Source organism: Apis mellifera, linkage group LG13, assembly GCF_003254395.2.
Source record: "Apis mellifera strain DH4 linkage group LG13, Amel_HAv3.1, whole genome shotgun sequence".
Classification (NCBI taxonomy): Eukaryota; Metazoa; Arthropoda; class Insecta; order Hymenoptera; family Apidae; genus Apis; species Apis mellifera.
Window position 1 is genome coordinate 9,213,274 of NC_037650.1, and position 14,251 is coordinate 9,227,524.

A 14,251-nucleotide genomic window follows, 5' to 3' on the forward strand; every position below is an offset into this window, starting at 1 on the left:
GAAGAAGAGTGCATCTCTTTTTTATTTTTTTAACAAAATTCCAAAGTTTCAAAAAAACATTATGTTAAAATATTATCATTATAACGAATATCCGAATATTTATACAAAATATTAAAATTAATACGTAAAAATATACAAAGATCGAGAAATAAAAGAAATAATTCTTTCTTTTTCCGCGAATAATTACCGTAACCAAGAATCCAGTCAGATCTATGCAGAAACCCTGACATTTGACAATTCCAAGAGTGGGCAATGACAGGTTAATAACTTCGTTCCAGAGAAAGCTTGGTTGGATAAAGTGGAGGAAACGAATTCGTGACATCGTGATCCTCGTGTAAGAATACGAAAGCCGATGCTAACGAGCCGGTAACGCTTAATTGTCCCGGGATTAATCAATTTGCCCATACCCGCTATCAGATCCATAATTACAACGTCGGGTTTAAGCTCTAATTATAAAACAATCCATCGTTCCTTTGATGATGATCGAGCAGAGTATCCGACCGAGTGAATGGGTATCGCACTTATAAGCGATTAAAATCAGACACGGTTCACAAAAACGTCATTTGAACCGGTTGCGTGACATCGTGAGGGATTACTAGAAGACGGATGAAAAGTTGTAGGAATCCTCTTTGAGGATTCAGGAACGCGGATGAAAAAGAGCGAGGAGAGAGGAGGACAAAGATGATTATGCGAGGTGAGGAAGTGGTCGATGGAACGAAGAGTATTGTGGCGGATAGAATTTTAATTTCTTAATGTATGCAGGTATATGCTTCGTTCGAAGTATATGGAGTTGGATCATTCTAGAAATGATTATGCAACGAAAAAGTATTTCGCGTAATAAACGAGCGTATAAATTATAGCGTGGTAATTCCTGTATTAATTTCCAATGTTAATTCAGTTGTTCCATTTGTTATCAGCATTATTAAGCAATTGAGCTGCTAATAACTTCGAAGAAAAATGATCGGATAAAAGTCAAATCAAGTAACTAAAGACAATATCGTATATCTTTGATGCAATGATAGTAGAACAATGAATATTTAATGAACGAATCGAATATTTAATGAAGAAGACAAAATTTAAAACATCTGGTTTAAATGATAAACAATATATCTTAGTAAAGTAAAATTCTAAATTTATTCGCTGTATTTATTTTCAAATTTTTTAAGATAATGTTTTACGTTTGACTAAAAAAAAATTTAACTCGACGGAACTAACCTCAAATTTTAATTCAGTTTCTTTTTTTTCAAGGAAGAATTCTATTCGAAAGAAGAAAATTCAATTTCTAAAATGTCTCAAATCCATATATCTCAATCATTTCCCTGAACCAAACTCAAATCCACGTCCTTCTCCATCTTCCCCCTTTCACTTCATTCCATTCCACTCGCCATCCTTTAACGACGCTTATTTTCACCACACGGCATCCGCCGCAAACTTGCCAACAACACGCGTAAACAAAGTGTCGAATTACCTTTCGAGAAGAGACAACTATTTCCCATTCCATCGAATCCGCCACGTGAAAAGACAATAAAAACAAGCGAACCAACCGAACGATTACGAATAACTTCACGTTTCTATGTGGAATGCTAGCCTAAGGATAGAAGAGAGAAAGAAAGAAAAAGAGAGAGAGAAAGAAAGAGAGAGAGAGAGTTCTGATGCGAGAAAAAGGGGGAGAAAGTGCGGACACGAGGATCAGAGAGGGGTGCTGGGTCGATTCTAGCTTCGAGGGGTCATTATAGAGCTCTCTTAACCGTAGAACACAGTCTTCTTGCCAGCAGACTGTCCGGATTGACTGATGTCAGGTCATTCAGAGCTTCCTAGACCTCCTCCGGTTGCCTCATCGACGTGACGACGTGGAAGTCGAGAGAGGAGGCCTATCTTTCCAACGATATTGCGCGACGGATCTCGATACGCCTCATTACGCCAACGACTTTCAAAAGCAATTAAAACTGGCACGTTCGAAACTTATTCCATCTCGTAACAGCGAATTGCTCGCTGTCGAGTTGTTCATTCGTCGTCGGTCATTTGCTAGGGTTTCGAGAGATCGCGTGATTTCAACAACCCACGCGTTTTTTATGTTTGTTTCTCTATCTCTCTCTCTCTCTCTCTCTCTCTCTCTCTTTCTCTCTCTGTTTCTCTGTCGTGAAACGTTTGATGGGTTTTAGTTCGAGTTTCCTTGATATATTCATGGATAGTCGTGGGTAAGAAGAGAAATTTCTTGGTGAAATCGGAGCGACAGGGAAGCAATTAAAAGCGTAGCCTTTGGTGAACCTGGGTTTTAATTATGATCACGGTGAGTGAGGTTAGGATTGAGGAAGTCGTAATGGAAGGCGAGGGTTTTGAAACGTAGCGTAATTCCGCGAGATTTGATAGAATAGTGCAGATTGTTCTGTTGATTTTTTTTTTCTTTTTTTACGATATTGTATATAACAAAAATGAAATTAGATTTATCGTAGATAATCGTAGATAACCTCTTGAACAGTTTATTTTATACGTTAGACGTTATTTTATACGTTAACTTATTACTTGAAGCGAAGAAAATTTTAAATTTCTTAATTTCATTTCCGAGCGTAATGTTAATAAATTCTATCGCGAAATTAGAAAGAAAAAGTGATAACCTGAACCTACAAATATTTTATTAAAAATCCTAACCCAGATTGGTTAACCTCTCGTCATCGCGGTACAAAGTTTCCTAGCGCCTGTGGCGTTTCTTATGAAACCTGGCAAACATTATCGAGTTTATTTGCCACGATGTTGCAATTGCCATTTGCGAAATTTACGCCCAACTTATAGCAACAAGACGGTAAAATGGAAAAACCCGAATCAACAATCAGGAAAGAAAATGGACACCACTCACCTGTGCATACTCTGCGCAAATATCGATCGACGACACGTAATTGACGACGTCCTCGATGGTCCATCGATTGACAGCTTGCCCATCGCCACATGGCATGTGGCCACACAGGGATGGGCATCTGACTGGAGGTGGTGTGGTCGGTCGAGGAGTTGGCTTCGGTTTCGGAGACACGCTTCCCGATCTCCTCGTTTCCGCCCTCTGCCTCTTCCGGGGTGCGAATCCACCTGGACTCGACAGATCCAAAGGACTCGTCACTCCCGTGTCTCTTTTGTTCGCACCTGTATACATCACGGACAATTCAAATTTATCGAGTGTATATAATTCAAATTCTTCGAATGTTTTAAACATTTTGTCGAATCCGTTTATATATGAATGAATTTTATTCATTCATTGTATTCAGGATAAATATATTGAATCAGATGTATTTATACGGAATAGATAAATGAATCAAATGAAATTTATCATTAAATTTTTTAAATCCGCGGTGAAAATATTAAATCAGAATTTAGAAAATTAACTGATTTATAATTCTTTGACTTTTATTTGTGAATTATCAATTTTCAACTACGATTAAATGTAAAAAAAGCTCTTATTTCGAAAAAAAATATCCACAATTTATTTTTATAATACTAAATTGTAACAAATGAAAATTAAAATTAAATTTACTTACTATTTATGAATTTTATTGTCAAAGATTAATAAAACGATATTAAATTTGTATTAAAAATGCTTAAACTAAAAATACATACTTACAATTAATTTGTGAGAAAATGCGGAATATTCGTAACGAGATGTTTCGCTTAGGGAGGTCGACGATAAACTAAATGCTCGAAGGTTATTAAACGAGCTCGAGGCTTGTATTGTACGTACGAGGCAAAATCAAAATATTGGAAAGATTGATAACATTTTCCGAGAATCGACGGTAACCAAACTTATTATAGAAAGAAACAAAAACCAAGTTTGGAACAGCTGTATCATACGTACTACAAAGATAACAATAAATAATATTAGTGGAATATTATTTCTTAATAATATTCGATCTCTCAAAATTTGAATAAATATTATCCATTTTATGAATATTAATCTGTTTAAATTTGCATAATTAGATATAAATATTTTATGATTCGGAATATAATTTTAATAAATATACAAATACGTATTAAAAAATGAGTTCGATAACTTTTTAATTATTTTTTCATTAACGTTTAAAATTCAAATGACATCGAACAAAAATTTTTATATATTCTTCCTATTCTCCTACGGAATTCCAATTATCATAAAGAAAAAGATATTCAAGAATATTATTTTTCCATAGAAATAAAATTATTTTTATTTAAACATATTTGTTTTTTTAAAAATTGACTATATTGTATAATTAATTATTAAAATATTCATATCTCTCCTCTAATAATAAGATACAATTTTTGAATATCGTAGCTTAAAAGATTAAATTAGAATATTATATTACATCAATCAATTCTATTTTTTATACATTTCCAAAACTTACCTACCTAGAGAGAGAGAATCTTTATTACTATTTTTTAAAAACAAAATAAAATTTATTTTCAATGAGTTGCAATTTGATTTTCAAATACCTCACAAATTTCTACCATCATTTTAAAATCAACGAAAAAATAAATCTCAAATAAAATAAGAATTCAACAGTAATAAAATCATAATTACCTTTGAGATACGTTTCCAATTCTGCAGCATTTTGTGCAGCATTCGCAGTCCTCACCATATGCAAAAGTGCTTGCGTCGACGACATGTCCAGCATCGGTGGGAACACGGGATTACCGAACAGACTGTCCTGCTTCTGCTCTTTTGGATCTTTATTAGATAGAGGGGAGGTGGTGGACACGGTTGACGGTTGTGGCGCACCCAACGGCGCCATCAAACCGACGAAGGGTGTGGCGGCAGTTTTGAATGCCGGAAACCTTGGATCTAGGCCTGGAGGATAGCCGTTTCTGGGCGAACTGAAGTAGCTGTGAATGAAAAAAAGCTTTCTTTAATTTTTGAAGAAAATATTCAAGAAAAAGTTGTAGAAGAGATTGTGAAAATTTTTTTTTTTTGAATTTCTTTATTTTTTTTTTCTTGGAAATACGAAAAATTTATTAAGAATTTAAAACGGATTATAATCGTTATAAATCTCTGACGTTGTTTTAATTTGAATAAACAGGTGTCTTGAATTTTAATGAAATAATTATATGTGACTATCTATTACGAGATTATTATGAGATTTGAAGAGTGATAAGTAATGTCAATAAAGTTAATATTGTTTATTGAAGATTTGTATTTAATTATCTAATTATTAAAGTCGTTTCTGAATGAAACGTAATTTGTAGTTGACAATATTTAACAAATTAAGTATGCAAGATTTAAAATTCATTGTGTAATAATTCATAATGCAGAATCAGTATTATGTACACGTAGTTAAATATGATTTCCTAGAATCGAGTGATTTCATAATTTTTATCAACAAGTTTTATATCATTTCCATTTAAAATATAAAAATGAAATATATTTATTTATTATGTTCAAAATAATAATTGTTTAATAATTATTTAAAATTCCTGAAAAGAAAATTTTTTAAAATTATTTAAAAAAATAATATTCGTTCAATTATAATCCAATATTATTGACTAAAATTTTTTGAAATGAAATATTACACCCCTGTCTCATAAATGTTTCAAACGATCTTTCAACGATTTTACATTCTATGATATGCTAATGGTCAACTCAAATCTCGAAAATTAAATTCAATGTACTCATTCAACAATTTTTTAGCATAGAATATTATTTATTATAAATTATATCTTTAAAATATTTACATAAAAAAGATTTAAGAAGAAAATACAAGAATATAATAAATTTATAAAATATTCTTTTTTATCTTATATAAACTCGAATATTTTAATAAAGTTATTTTAAGATACCTTATATGCAATATAAAAAAAATCTATTGTCATTATATGATTCAAAAAATATCGAACAAATATCAAATTCTAGGAACAATTTTTCCATAAGAAGCAAGAGAAATCTATAATCAGAAAAACGTTTCCATTTTAAGGCCACGTTCAATCCTATCATGTATACTTACACTCCAAAGAGACATTTATTCCCATTACAATATGTTGACGCTTATTTCCTACATTTCTTTAATATTCCTCTGTCATAAACAAGCATCAACCTTCGTTACTAACCAACAGAAACATGAAAGAACTCTTGAAGGAACACGACAGAAAGTTTCTCTCATTATTACTTCAACAAAGACACGATTCAATATCATTTCTCGTCACATCCTGCTCATACGTGGAAGGATTCCAGGATCCATATTTATTCATCGAATCGGAACAAGTTACTTTCTCCTCGAAACGCCACAGATGCGATATTCTCTGCGTCCCGGCCAATCTTCAGCCAACAAGCTGCCGGAAGCTGGAAAGCAATGTGGAGAAGCTGCAACCAGTTACAGACGACAATATTCTATCGAGTACACTCGGTCCAGTAGATGAATATCGATATTTCAAGACGAGGCAATCGATATACTTCTTTTATATACGGCATTCTCGTCAAGGATTGCTTTTTACGCGTTTCTATGCGATACCTACGTACGGACATGGAACAGAGGAAAGTACGAAGAATGTCAAGGCAAGCGTGATGACTCTCTCAAGGTCTTATGCTCTTTAAATAATAGAACGTTTGTTGTGGATGTGCCTGATATCAATTTGATTTGATTTGAGAAAATATATTGTAGAAATTTTGCGTTGAGAATAATTACGGAGAGGAATTTATGAGCCTCTTTATCGATCGAGATGTTTCTAACCTCTTTCTGCTCTCTTTAAGCTATTTTATTAAATTATCTTATTTCTAAAAAGTGAATCAGAAGATTTGTTTTGTTAGATTGAAATTTTTAAAAAAATATTTTAAATCTTAAGTCCTTGGTAAATGATTAATTTTTCCATAAATAATTATTTTAGCAAATCAATCTGTTAAGATCTTATGCTCTTTAAATAATAGAACGTTTCTTGTGGATAATATGATATCAATTTGATTTGATTTGAGAAAATGTATTGTAGAGATTTTGCGAGAATAATTACGGAGAGGAATTTATGAGCCTCTTTACCGATCGAGATGTTTCTAACCTCTTTCTGATGAGCGCGGCCATCTTTTTGTAGCAACCAATAAAAGAATAATATATAATATACGCATTGAAAGAACTTCGATATTCAATATTTAATTTATTTTATCAAATTATCTATTTCTAGAAACTGAAAAAGATTTGTTTTATTAGAATGAAATTTTTAAAAAAATATTTTGAATCTTAAATCCTTGGTTAACGATTAGTTTTTCCATGGATGATTATTTTAGTAAATCGATGTGTCTAACACATAGAAAAAGATCGTGTAAACTTAAATTTTTATATTTGAATCAATCTGCTAACGATTAGGAATGAAAGTTTCCTAAGAAAGAGATCTACTCACTCATTAGGATTGGCGTTATTGTACTTGGCAGCGAGACTTCTCATGAAATCGCTATAATTCCGACCCATCATCTGCTCCATGTGTTTGAGGTGATGGGGTGGTGGTGGGCCCTCGGGTCCACCCAAAGGGGTAGCATTTGGTGGCGTTCCTGGATGGCTGGACGATGAGGGCGTCACGCTCCTCGACGACGTTGAATTATTGTCTGGCGTGAGCCGTTCTGTTTTAACCTATAACACAAACATCACGCCCTTCCCTTGAAAACTCTGAATTGAGAAATCAATCATGAGTTAATTTTTATCGAATATTTAGAAATTGTATTATAATAAAGAATTATATAACGAATAATAATTCATTATACAAAAATAATAACGTATGTAAAATTTAAGTTCTTAGTCTTGTAAATTTAAATAATACATATAATAGATTGTTTAATATTTATAGTTATGTTCTTCTTCAAATTACACGTTCTTTTTTATGATCAATTATCTCTAAAGAAATCTTTCATGTAAAATTAACGTTAGCATCATATACATAATACGTATATAACAACATATTATTAAATATAACACGTGTACTTCCAGAGATAACTATAACCATAAGAAATGAATTACGTTTCAAATGTAACGCATTGTTGAAATACCCAATTAAAATATAATTAATCACTTGATCACCTAAATAGCTACTTCGCAAAAAACATCAGTTAAAAAACAGCCTTCTACAAAAAATAAAAAATATCTTCTGTTGCCTTCACTATTCCATACCAAACACATCAATCATATTATCACCTATTTTCACACTTTCACATATACTTTCCACGTACAATATATAAAAATAATATTCCAAAAAATTCCACGTGTCACGTAAAACGTATTAACACATCTCAAAAATAAAAAAAGAAATCCTTATTAAATATATATCATTCAATACATCTTCACTCTTCTAGCTTCGAATAAAAATTTTCATATCTGAAAAAAAATATTCCATACGACACAAATTACAGAATTATTCAAAAAATCGCAACTATCATTACCAAATATACTTATATTTTCATAACGATTTCAAGAAGAAATTGGACAAATTTTAAAAATCTATTTATTACTTTTGCTGCTCGATATCACTCCAACTTTACACTTCTGTTTCAAATTGAAAATTCTCACACACACACACACACACACACACACACATATAGAGAAAGAAAAAAGAAAGAAAGAAAGAAAAAGATTGCAGAAAATGCCATATAAAAAAAACCAACTAAGGAATTCGCGACGTTCCTCATCATTGAAAACGTCATCCTCGGCCGATCAACCAGTTATCTCCGGCCAAGGGAGGGACGGCAGGAAATATTGGTGCGCGTTAATTCCCGTGGAACAGATTGCATCAGAGATATGGTAATGAAGGGAACGCGTGGCAGGAACAGTTGACTCCTCTTCGCCTTCGTTGAGAAGGCGACGTGACACCAAGAAGAACGAGACTCGATTGGCGTAGAATAGAGTCCCCGAGGAGGCCGTACCGCCACGGTAAATCTCTTTCTCGCCTCGAGATCTCTTCCTGACAACGGCCTCTCGCAACGTAGACACGATCCCAACGTGTACAAGCCACGCTTCTCTCCGTGGCGTTCGTCCACCCGGTTTCGTCCGCCTCTTTCCTTACGAAAGAAACGCGCGATCGAGGGAGTGGACAGTTTTACCCTCGATAAAACACGAGAAATGTAAAGTTTCGATAGAGGGACTTTTAGGAATTTGCCAAAATTTTTCGGTTGATTTGTTGAGACGAAGATTTGGAAATGATTTTTGGAGAAAACGAGAAGTGGTGGATCGAGGATCGAAGAAATCGAAGATCGTCGACATTTTTATTTCTTTTTTTTGATTTTTTTTCATTTCAAGAATGGAAGGATTCGAAGGAAAGTTGATTGGCAGATACGTTTGCGGAGAAATTGAAGCTTATGACGATCGATAGATAATTTAAAGGAAAAATGATGTAAATGCATAAATTGTCTAGCTTTAAAATAGTAATTTTCTAGTGGAATTATTTATTTTCAAATTATGAGAAAGGAAATTACACTAATTGTACAATGTACTGAATAATATATAATTATCATAGCTCTTATTTATCTTTTCAAAAATCCATCGATCAAATCTTTTTAATTAATCCCAACTTCTTATACACACTCAACAAAAAATTATTTCTTTCAACTTTTACACTTTTTCTTCACTTCACTCCTTCGCTAAAGTAAACCAAGATTCATACCATTGATTATGAAATCAGTTGCACTTTCATCAAATTCCTAATTTTCCATCACTCTCTATCTCCAATCTTCTATTCCAAGATTTTTAACTTTCAAAAAAAAAAAGAAAAATATTTTTAAATCAAAACCAGAAGCAAATTAAAAAAAAAAAGATACAACGCTTGTTAATGCATCGATTATAAGGAACGAACAAGGCAATCATATCAAGATTTCACGTCGATCCATCGTTTCTTCCACGCGAGGATCTTCATCGAATCGTCTAACCGTGCTGCAGCAGTAGAAGAATTTTCACGTGTCATTGAACGCCCATTCTTTTCCTGAACGATGATCGTCCATATCTCCTGGCCATTCGCCTTCCTCGCTTCTTCTTTTCTTCTTTTCTTCTTTTCTTTCTTCTTTTTCTTTTCTTTTCTCTTTTTTTTTTTATTCTTTTTTCTCTATCGGTCGCCCTTTGCACCGCATTTACAGAAGCGTCGAACAGCCGTGCGCGTGTGTCAACGACGGGATGACACTGCGACTTTCGCTTGACATCGCTGTCACAGAGAGGAGGCCTGCCTCGAACGGGACCGCTCGCGCACACGCTACCGCTTCCACTGGTAAACTTTATCTCGAGAAGCCTCCTTCTACCCGTTCCCGATCAAACACTCGAGACACGAGTCTTTTGGATATTTGTTGGAAGGCAAACAGCGCGAGATTCTTTTTCTTTTTTTTTTTTTTCATTGCTTTTCCTTCGAAAGACTTTTCTTTTTTAGGTGACTTTTGTGCGAAGAATTATTGATTTTTGATTTATGATTGTTAGTTGCCGAATTAATTAAAAATAATTTTCTATAATTAAAATTGTACTGTTGGATACGAGAAGGATCTCAGAATTTCTGTGTAAATTTCATTGTTGAATATCTTCGAAATCGACGAAGTTGATTGAAATTATATAAATGACCAATGAATTTTTATATTTCTAAAGATATGGAAATTGATGAAGAAGAAGACTCTTCTTCATATATAACAATTGTAGGTTACAGAAAAAAAAGTGATTGCAGAAATTATTAAATTAAAATTAAAATTCGTTGAACTTACTTGAGTGGTGTCGAGACCATTCTGGTTTTGTCGTCTCCTACCCCTTAGCGGTCTGGGGGTGGCCGCACCGGAAAGGTGGGCACCCTGGGGGCTTCCGCCCCTCGCGTCGACCGCTGTGTTCGCGGCCAGGGTGGCCCCGTCGTTATTTTCCGTGTGTGTACCTAAATCAGTCCCCTCTCCACGATCGCCGCTACGTGGTCCAGAACCCGCGGACACGTTCTCACCTGATACCTCACCTGGAAAAGAAAAAAGGAAGAAATTTCTTCGTGTTCGAGTATCGATCGAAAATGTGTCGATCGATAAACACTGTAACAAATATAGCGATAAATATATCTAAAATAGACACTGATTCAGATTGGAATATTACTTAGATCTAACCACATTGACGCACATAGAGCTGATAAAGTAACAAGTTTCTGCCATTATCTATATTACTTATGTACCATTATATCATTTCTCCTATCTTATTTGCTACTTATTATTATATTTGTAACGATAAAAGATAAGTTCATTAATAAATTGAAAATTTTCTAAATTATTGTTGCCAACAATCAACACTGATTAACCTACGTACTCTTCTACGTTTTAAAAAGGAAATATACGTTTCTATAATCTCACACATAGTACTTAGGAGTAATTAATTTAAATCTCAAAATAAAATGTATATCAATTGTAACAATATAAAGAGTTCCAAGAAGCACATATTATAAATTGAAATGTATACATCGTTTCATCCATTTGATTCACCTTATTATTATTATTTCATACTGTATATCCACAATCTAATCCTTCGCATCTATTAACCCCCTTCAAATCCCTCTATTCTCGCATCAACAAAATATAAAACAAGGAACAAATCCGCGTTAAACAACCCAAGCCACGTACAATCCCAAACCCAACACCTAATCTTTCTCACCCTATCCATCTTAAATCCTTGGAAACCGACCAACTTGAAGCAGCCAATACCCGATACACCTTCGCTCCAACATTCATCCAGCATCCAACGTTGAAGTCGAGCCCCCGTTCCGATCAGATAATCCATAAAATATCGTCTTCTCACGTGACGATCGACGATCCGCTTACGCAATACACCAAAGCCCCTTCGTCCAACGGTTCAAAACTCGGCATTTGCCTTCGCGTCAACTCGTAGCTCGTATTTCGGCGTATTTCCACGATAAATCCAACCAATCGTACCATATGTTTCCCTCTCGATCGATTTCTTCTTCTTCTTCCTCCTTCTCCTCCTCCTTCTCCTCCTCTTCCTCCTCTTTTTCTTTCCTCTTTCCCTCGCCCATAACACCGGTTTCGTAACGAGGCGGTAGCCAGAGCCGCGTCGTAAAGCTTCTTTAACGTCTTTGCGTGTAAACGGTGTCTTTCGACACCAGGAATTTCGATGAAATACGCTTTAAGGTGTATAACCGTACGGAAGGACGATTACACGCCGAGAGCGCCGCTAGGCGGAGAAGTCGGGAGATTTACGTCCAATAAATGAACCCGTCCTGGCGCCATTATCTTCATGCTCGATCAGTGAAGTGGACGCCGTATGCCCCGCGCCGTGCAAGAAGTATTGCGACCGTTTTGGGACAGGGAACGTTTCGTCGATGTGAGGGTTGGAAGGGAACAAGGCTTGGACAAATTTTATTTGAGATAAGATAAGGGAATAATAATTCGATATAATTTATTATGATTTTCCTTCTTTCTCGAATTAGATTTCGCCTTATTAAACGTGTTTTATTACGCGGCAGTTGTAAAGTAAAATAAGAGAAAGACGATAAATGATGAACAAATTGATTATTTCGTCTAATCAAATATAAGATAAATGTAAATAATACTTTATTTTGAAAAAGAATGCTCAAGAATTTAAGGGAAGAGAGGAAGAAAGAGAGAAAGAGAGAGAAGGGAGAGAAGTGGCCGAAGGGTCACTGGCCGCATTAGCTACCAAAAATATCCAATAAATTCTTGCCATCGTTAAATGGCCGGAATTTTATAGCGGCTGTAACTCGTGCACACAGCCGAATTTGTTGGACGATAGGAATCGCGATCGTTCCACGCGATGCGAGATCGTGATGATTCCACTGATGCCACCGACGAGCATCATGCCGGTGAATCTTCAGAGGCGAATTTGTTACTCGTGTTAATTTATCAGTGGAGAGTAGCGTTTGAGAATCTCCGTCGGCTGAATACCAATAAGGATGTTATCGATAATTTTTCCAATTTGAAGAGAATATAAAAAAGATGAGATTTCTTCTTCTATTTTCAAGTTTTTTTCCTTTAAAAATTCAACTTTAACATGGGATTAATCTTTTTATGTGTGAATTTTAATTTGTTTTATTTTGTTTTTTGTTTTTTTTTTTTTAATAGAATATAAATTTAAACATAAATTATTATTAAATTAATTTAAATTCGTTTTGCATTATCTTGTTTTATATTTCAACGATATATCAGAAATTGTGTGTACAGATTATTAAGTGGGTAAATTTAGAAACTTTTTAAAAGCTTTTGTAAAAGATAATAATCGTAAGCAAGAAAATATAATAGTTTAGCCAACCGATTAACCTTCTAGTGTCAAATACCGTCTTTAGCATAATCATGCATTTCTTATATTAGAAACAATGACATATCAGATATTATGCTATTTACCGCCAAGAGGTTAACAATCTATTCACTTTACAAGTATATTTCTATTTTAAGATGATGTAAATTGAATACAATAATAGAAGAATATAAACAACTTTTTCAAAACTTCTAATAATCGATATTTACGATACTTAATTTCAATATTAACCTGTAATAAAAATTAATAAAAATAGATAAAAAATATTATATAAAATATAATAAAAAATCATAGAAAATAAAAGTTTCACGAATCAAAACAAGATACAATTTCTTTTTGTAAACATACAAAAAGTATACAACTTCAAATTTATAAAAGAAAAATAATGTAAATTTTGCAACAAGCAAAATTCCTTAATCGAATTATTATTCTTCCTCGATGTATTTCAATTTAACACAGCAATACAATTATATTTTAGAGCCTTTAATTACTCTCTTCATCGAGTAAAAACCAACCTCTCAATGGAATTCCAAATCGATATACTTGGCAAGAATTAGAAAAGCATTAACAATAAAGAATCACCCTTTTAACGGAAATATTGGTAATCGAGAGAGAAGCTTCCACCATTCGATTATATAACTTTTCCAATTTCAATCCGCTCGATCCTCTCTCCACACCGTTAAACAAGATCGAGGGGGCATTAAATTACAGTATACCGCCGTTTACGATGCACAGTGTATATATACGCGAGCGTGAAGATACACATTAAACCGCTTTTACAACTTCCCAGAGAATGGTATTCCCTGAAATTGGTGAAGTTCTAGCGTTGCTTTAAGAAAATCGGGTGGATGAAGGAGGAGAGAAGGACAGAGGAATTTGGACGAGGGAACATCGATCGTAAAAGTCATTTCTAAGACAGTCATTAACCAATGACTTCATCGTTTCGGTATATATTTATTGCTTCTCATCAAAATTCTATTAGAACACTCCTGCTCCAATAGGAAATGGGTTTCTTTTTTTCTTTCTTTTTTTTTTTTTTTTTT

The 14,251-nt window shown here is 33.9% G+C and overlaps 1 protein-coding gene across 8 annotated transcripts in view; it reads right to left on the reverse strand.

Moving 5' to 3' along the window:
- The window catches only part of LOC100578423, a 340,640-nt gene that overhangs the window by 77,079 nt on the left and 249,310 nt on the right, over window positions 1-14,251 (reverse strand). For 5 of the 8 annotated variants that reach the window (XM_016915968.2, XM_016915973.2, XM_016915970.2 and 2 more), the window contains exons 2-5: window positions 10,655-10,890; window positions 7,336-7,562; window positions 4,538-4,839; window positions 2,855-3,132 (exon numbers count right to left, since the gene is read on the reverse strand). In XM_016915968.2, coding sequence (XP_016771457.1) covers window positions 2,855-3,132; window positions 4,538-4,839; window positions 7,336-7,562; window positions 10,655-10,890 — 1,043 coding nt within the window. Of the gene's footprint in view, window positions 1-2,854; window positions 3,133-4,537; window positions 4,840-7,335; window positions 7,563-10,654; window positions 10,891-11,021; window positions 11,053-14,251 lie in introns of those variants that run through there. The other 3 variants (XM_016915971.2, XM_016915974.2, XM_026444677.1) reach the window with 2 other exon arrangements.